The 7,306-nt window shown below is 41.0% G+C and overlaps 1 protein-coding gene across 3 annotated transcripts in view; it reads right to left on the bottom strand.

Moving 5' to 3' along the window:
* The window catches only part of Cdk12 (cyclin dependent kinase 12), an 82,902-nt gene that overhangs the window by 36,190 nt on the left and 39,406 nt on the right, over positions 1-7,306 (bottom strand). For all 3 annotated transcript variants that reach the window (XR_002821575.1, XM_004633702.2, XM_004633703.2), the window contains exon 6: positions 3,892-4,081. Coding sequence is in view for 2 of the 3 variants with exons in the window: in XM_004633702.2 (XP_004633759.1) it covers positions 3,892-4,081 (190 nt within the window). In the remaining variant the exon portion in view is untranslated. The remainder of the gene's footprint in view (positions 1-3,891; positions 4,082-7,306) is intronic.

Raw genomic sequence — 7,306 nt, 5'->3', positions numbered from 1 at the left:
CTGGCATGTGGTGCTGGGGGATTGAACCGTGGTCCCTGTGCTTTGCTAAGCTTGTTCTAAGTAGGTGCTTTAGACCACTGAGCCATCTCACCAGCCCCATACTGTTCCATTTCTGACATCTTTTCTGTATTTTTTAACTTCAAAATCTAGTCTGGAGTTCTCACATGATCATATGCCTATTAGACATCACAATGCTGAATGCAGAACAGAACCTATAAGTTTTTTTTTAATTGTATTTAGTACAGGGTCTACAAGGTCTCACTATGCAGCTTGGACTCGTAGTAATCCTTGTTTTTCAGCCTCCCAAGAGATGGAATTACAGACGCATACCAAAACGACCACTCTCAATTGCTGCCTCAGTGCTCAGCGCGCCCGGGGGTGGGACTAGCAGGCAGGCCAGAGTTCAAGCTCCCTACCTCTGCATCTGCCTAGATAGGTTCTTTTAATCCACTAAGCTATCTGGCTGGCCCCAAGATATTTGCTTTTCACTTCACCCATGCCATTTTTTTCTCCCATATTACACACCTAGGTAGTTTCTCACATCAGAAATTTTTAAGTCATACTTTCCCTTATCTATCCTCATCATTCATTCACCAAAGTCTGCTCATGTACCAATCTACCAAACCCATCTGGTACATGATACAATCCTATTACCAAGGCCTGTGTAAGTTCATAATTTTATCTACTTAAGGACCAAATCCATAGACGATCTAACACTAAACTACCTCCCTAGCCCTTTATATTTATTTTATTTTGAGACAGGGTCTCAATAAGTTGCCCAGCTTGGCCTGGAACTTGTAGTCCTCCTGCTTCATCTCCCCAAGGAGCTAGGGTTATGGGTGTGTGCCACTGTCCAGGGCTCTTACAGTGATCCTATAGTGATTATGAGAGCAGTTTTTTTTGTTTTGTTTTGTTTTTGCTTTTGTTTTTGTTTTGAGACAAAGTCTAGCCATGTAGTGCAAACTGTAGGTAATACAGGAGGGCCACAAACTCAAGATGATCCTCCTGCCTCAGCCTCTCCAATGCTGGGATTACAGGTATGTGCTATCACTCCTGGTTAGACCTGTTTCTAAACAATTGTGTCTATTTATAATGCTCTAATCTCATTTATATTTGTGTAATAAAAATATAATGAGTAATACAGAGCCCAGCACTGTTCTTCTCTGTTTTGGTCAGCTGCTCCTTCTTGTTACCTCTGTTGCCATCCCTGTTTTCTCCTGGCCATCTCACCCTATGTTAGTACATAGGACTAAGTGGCCAAAGAAGCCCAGTCCCTGGGATTCCAATTCTGTGCTTAACAACCTGAAAAGGGAATTCAGTTCAGTTTTGAACCTCCTCAAAGTGTCGTACTGCAGGAAGCCAGGGACCGGGAAGAGTCACAACTACTACTTGCTATGAAACCTCCCCGCCAGGAACAAAGGGAACAGAAAAAAGCATATGAACACTACAGGCTAAAAACCAGCAAGAGGACAACCATCAAATTCTTGATGATGTATTTATTATAGATTTAGATTTATGAACCTTTGACTCTAACTCGAGTCACAAAAGGATGAATCTTTTATGTTTTCCTTTTTTTTTTTTTCTTTAATTTTTTTTTATTTATGTGTGTGTGTGTGGGGGGGGCAGCTCAGCCCACCAGGGGGCGGGGCTGGCTGGCATGTGGTGCTGGGGGATTGAACCGCAATCCCTGTGCTTTGCTGAGCTTGTTCTAAGTAGGTGCTTTAGACCACTGAGCCATCTCAACAGCCCCTGTTTTCCTTTTTTTTTTTTGAAACAAGCTGTCACTACACTGCCCAGTTTAGTCTTGGTCTCCTGATCCTCACAACTCATCCTCCTGAGTGGCTGGGATTACAGCTATGTGCAACAACCTGGCTTACGGATAAACCTTTTACCATCTGTCTTAATAAAGGTGTTTAACTGCAATTTAAACACAGTACTCATACAATTAAAATTAAACTGGTTCAGTATTCTTCAATGGCTCCTGTCAACTACCAACAAAATGTAAGCTCCTTAGCAGGGTTTACAAGATCCTTAAATTGGCTCTATTAACCATCTTGCTTTATGTCTTGCCATTATGTACTATACTGTACTCTCCTTGCTTCAGCCGAACTTGTGTGTTTACAGGTTTTCAGGTGTGACCTGCTCTTTCTGTAGTCATGTGCTTCCACACATGAGGTTTCTTCCTCCTAGAAATCTAATCCTTCACTGGCAGGATTTCTGCTAAGTTCCTATTCATTCCTCGAGATCTTTCCATGTATTCCAAAAATCAACTGGAAAAACTGAGCGAAGTGTTTCCTGAATTGAACAGTTAACCTGTATAGCTTCCCCACTAACCTGAAGTCCCTGGGGAGTACCCATCCCATAAGAGATTTTTTTTAATGCTACAAACAAGTGTGATCTCAGGTAATCCTGCATGGCTGGTAGTCCTTTTTCACAAAGACATAAAAATTACATTATTCTATATTCTTACATACATATTTGATAGGATTCAATATCTGAGGGGCCAGTGAGATAGCTCAGCGGTCTAAAGTGCCTGCTTAGGCAAGCTTAGTCAAGCTCACACAATTCAATCCCTAGCACCACAGGCCATGCCAGCCCTGCCCCTGGGGTGAGCTGAGACAGTCAATAAATAAAATAAACAAACAAACAAACAAACAATGACTGAGATGAATATGGATGTTAACAACCCAGTTACCTGAAGAACCAAGCACTGCCAGATTTCAGTGGTACCAGATTTGTTCTTTACCCTTCAACAGGTAAGGCTACTAACAAAGGCATAAGGTATCTGGTATTACAATTCCATGTAACAAATAACCAAAAAGGAAAGGAAGATAAAGCCTTCTGAAGAATTAATACCAGCCTCCTAATTATTTATACTATTTTTTTAGATTTATGTATTTGATACAGGGTCTCACTATGCAGCTTGGATTCCTAGTGATTCTCCTGTTTTCAGCCTCCCCAGCACTGGGATTACAGGCTTGTGCCATCATGCCCAGACTCGTTGCCAGCTCAGCGCGCCTAGGGGCAGGACCAGCATGGCATGTGGTATGGGGGAATCAAGCCTTGGTCCCTATGCTTGCCTAAGCAGGTGCTTAGTCTGCTGAGCTATCTCACCAGCCCAATATTTACATTATTAAAACCTGGAGGTATGGGTTAGAAAGGCCATATTATCACATACAACTTGTTTACTCTGAAAGACAATAACTAAGAAAGGCCCACGAACAGACAAAGTAATATGTTTCTTCCCACTCAAAAAGGAAGAACAGGGGCTGGTGAGATGGCTCAGTGGTCTAAAGCACCTACTTAGAACAAGCTTAGCAGAGCACAGGGACCGCGATTCAATCCCCCAGCACCACATGCCAGCCAGCCCCGCCCCCTGGTGGGCTGAGCTGCCCCCCCATGAATAAATAAATAAACTTTAAAAAAAATTAAAAAAAAAAAAGGAAGAACATAATGTGCATTTAAATTTAACAGAGCTGTGACTTTCCTAACTGGCAAAGAGCTCTCTGATTATTCCTGTAAGATCCAAGTAATTCCCTAAAACGCTTGCAATTAAAAAAAAAAAAATCTTGGGCCAGAGAGATAGCTCAGAAGAATAAGCACTTTCCTGGCAAGCAAAGGGGCCTGAGTTCAATCCCTGGTTCCGCAAAAAGAAAAAAAAATCTATCATGGTTAATTCCTTCCCAACACTAATTCTAGAGGCCTGGCAAATGAGAATATTCCTAACTTAAGTTATTCCTAATGTACAAATGTCAGGACCAACTTGTACTCATACAAATTAAAAGGAGAAACTTGTACTGTACTATTAGATTTACTGATAATCACAATTAGACAACTGCAACTCAGAAGAGAAAGAATTATTTTATCTTATTTGGTTACTATATATGTTACCTGTTGTTCAGCAAAATGTTTGAACACTTAATATCCCGATGCAGGAAATTCTTCTTGTGACAGTAATCAAGTCCTTCCATTAGTTGTTTCATGAATGATTTAATATGGTCCTCAGAAAAGTGCACCAAACCAGATTCAAGCAGTCCCATTAAGTCATGATCCATATACTCAAATACAAGGTAAAAGGCACCTACAAAATGAAAAAATAAAACATAAAAAAGAATGCTGAAATCACAATACCTCAAATTGTATTGTAATTTTGGAGGTGATCATAAGGTTCTCTGGAATAACTTACTTTTAAAGATGAAAAAACTAAAACTAAGAATAGTTAAGTAATTTGCCCTAATAATACAGATAATAATAGCAACTAATACTTGAATTAAGTTTTCTGATTCCTAATCCAGTACTCTTTAGGTTTTCTCACGTCTTAAGAGGACAACTGTCATGACTGTATAAAAGAAGGTTGTATTAAAAGACTTTTGATGGCCAGGGAAATAGCTCCGTGGCACAGCAGATGCCTGGCAAATGCAAGGTCCCGAGTATGATTCCTGGTACAAACAAACAAACAAATAAATAAATGACTCCTGATGATTTAAGTCAGCCAGCAAATTACAGACCCTGGGCAATTTTTTTTTTCATAATTTTATTGAGAAACAAATAGCAGGGGCCGGGGAGATGGCTCAGTGGAATAAGCGCTTCCCTGGCAAGCTCAAGGGCCTGAGTTCGATCCCTGTTACCAAAAAAAAAGTAATAGGTGGACTGCAATCCAAAATAACACCATTAGGGGCCGGGGAGATGGCTCAATAGAATAAGCACTTGCCTGGCAAGTGCAAGGGCCTGAGTTCAATTCCCGGTTCTGAAAACAAACAAAAAACATTATTTCACCTAGCCAGCTAGGTAACAACTACTAGGATATCCTCTAAGAAATGCATTTTTAGGTGATTTCATTGTCATGTAACATAGAGTACATTTATACAAACCTAGACAGGACAGCCTACTCTACCCCTAAGCTAGATGGTCGGCATTGACCACAATGTCACAATATGGTGCAAGATGTTTTTCAGTGTTGGGGAGGATACAGTGGGCTGGGTATCACTAATGAGATAAAAACTACCTCCACATTTTTTTTTCTTTTTTTTTCTTTATTTATTCTTTTGTACAGGGCCTCACTACCCAGCCCACTTGTAATGATCCTTCTGATTTTCTGCTTCCCAAGTGCTATGATTACAGGCACACACCATGCCCGGACTCCATCACCGGCTTAGCACACCCGGGGGCAGGGCTGGCACATCATGTGGAGCCAGGGATCAAACCCTGGCCCCTGCACATGCTTAAGCAAGAACTTAGTCTGCTGAGCCATACTGGCAGCCCTGCTTTTTTTCTTTTTGATACACGGTTTCACTATTTTTCCACCTTTTTTTTTTTTTTTTTTGCGGAACCAGGGATTGAACTCAGGCCCTTGCACTTGCCAGGGAAGCGCTCATTCTATTGAGCCATCTCCCTGGCCTCCCACCCCATTTTTTAAAATGCATTTAGTATAGACAGTATAGGGTCTACAGGGTCTCACTGCATAGATCAGACTAGTAGTGATCCTCCTGTTTTCAGCCTCCCAAGTGCCAAGATTACAGGTGCATGCCACTTTGCCCAGTCTCAATCACCATCTCAGCACACCCTGGAGGGGTGGCGGGGGTGGGGCTGGCTCAGTGCGCCAGGGATTGAATTCCAGCTGCTGAGCTCTGCCTAAGCAGGCGCTTTAATCCACTGAGCTATGAGGCCGGCCCTCATCGTTCTTAAAAGTAGCAGGGCTGGAGGGGCTGGGGAGATGGCTCAGTGGAATAAGCACTTGCCTGGCAAGTGCAAGGGCCTGAGTTCAATCCCCGGTTCCACCAAAAAAAAAAAAAAAAAGTAGTAAAATACAAAAACTCTTCTAAATAATTCTATCTCCAAGAAGCTTTAAAAATAAATCAGGCTGGGAGTGCAGCTTAGTGGTATAGCACTAAGCATATACCTTTACCATGTGTTGAGGCTCTACGTTTAATCCCTAGCACCAAAATAAAACTAAACAAGCTATAACACAAAGATTTATGGGGCTGGTGAGATGGCTCAGTGGTCTAAAGCACCTACTTGGATCAAGCTTGGCAAAGCACAGGGACCGCGGTTCGATCCCCAGCACCACATGCCAGCCAGCCCCGCCCCCTGGCGGGCTGAGCTGGCCACACACACACACACACACACACACACAAATAAATAAAATTTAAAAAAAAAACCACACACACACACACAAAGATTTATGTTCAAAGATGGCTCAAGGAATGCTACTTCATTTTTGTTTTTGAGACAGAGCTCTGTTACTCTGCCTACACTGGCCCAAACTCCTGGGCTCAGTGATCTTCCTACTTCAGCCTACTGAGTAACTGGGACAACAGACATGCATTGGCACACCAGGCTTTTCTTTTTCAAAACTGTTAACTAAATACTCAACGGGGACTGGTAAAATAAATTTGGTTTCGTGTATCTTTGTCATAAGAATATTTTAATGATGTAAGAAAGTGTATCAAGTTATGTAATACTAATTACACCTGGATTTCAGTTATCATAAAATAGACTATGTATAAAGTACTAGAAGCAAATACATCAACACGTTAATAGTACAGTGGTTTTCTCCACATGGTGGTATTAGGATGGAGTAGGATATAAGTGACTGCTACTTTTTTACTTCCTCTTCTAGAATTTCAATGTTTCTACAATATTTTCCATGTATCACAGTCATTCATCCATTTATTTACTGTGATTTTCACTTATCGATTTACTTTATCTTTTGTACTGGAAATCAAACTCAGGACCTTGTACTTGCCAGGTAGATACTTGCGCTACTGAGCTGTATTCCCAGCCATTATGTACTTAATATGTTCTTGTTCTGTTTTTGAGACAGGGTTTCAGGTTTCATTGTGTAGCCCAAGCTGGCCTGAAATTCACACTGATCCTCTCTGTTTCCCAATTGTTGAGATTATAGGTGGGCGCCACCATGCCTGGTCTTACCATGATTTGCGAAAGATTTGAGTAGTACACAGAAAATCTATAAGCCATTTGCTACATACACTATAAATACTGCAGAAGGACGATAAAAAGTCGCTCTCTACAAGCAACCAATTAACATTTTCTTTGGCATCCTTACAGAAACTACCTATGTATAATTATATAATCAAAAAGATTATATACCAGTAGGATAAGCACTTGACTGGCAAACGCAAGGATCTGAGTTCTATCCCCGGTTCTGCCAAAAAAATAAAAATAAAAATAAAAATAAAAGTAAATAAAAAGATTATATACACCAAGAAATAAGCGCTTCCCTAGCAAGCACAAGGGTCTGAGTTAAAGCCCCGGTTCCACCAAAAAAAAAAAAAAAAAAAAAAAA

The sequence above is a fragment of the Octodon degus genome, unplaced genomic scaffold (assembly GCF_000260255.1).
Source record: "Octodon degus isolate 3935 unplaced genomic scaffold, OctDeg1.0 scaffold00056, whole genome shotgun sequence".
In the NCBI taxonomy this organism is placed as follows: domain Eukaryota; kingdom Metazoa; phylum Chordata; class Mammalia; order Rodentia; family Octodontidae; genus Octodon; species Octodon degus.
This window is presented reverse-complemented; position numbering and strand designations above follow the sequence as displayed.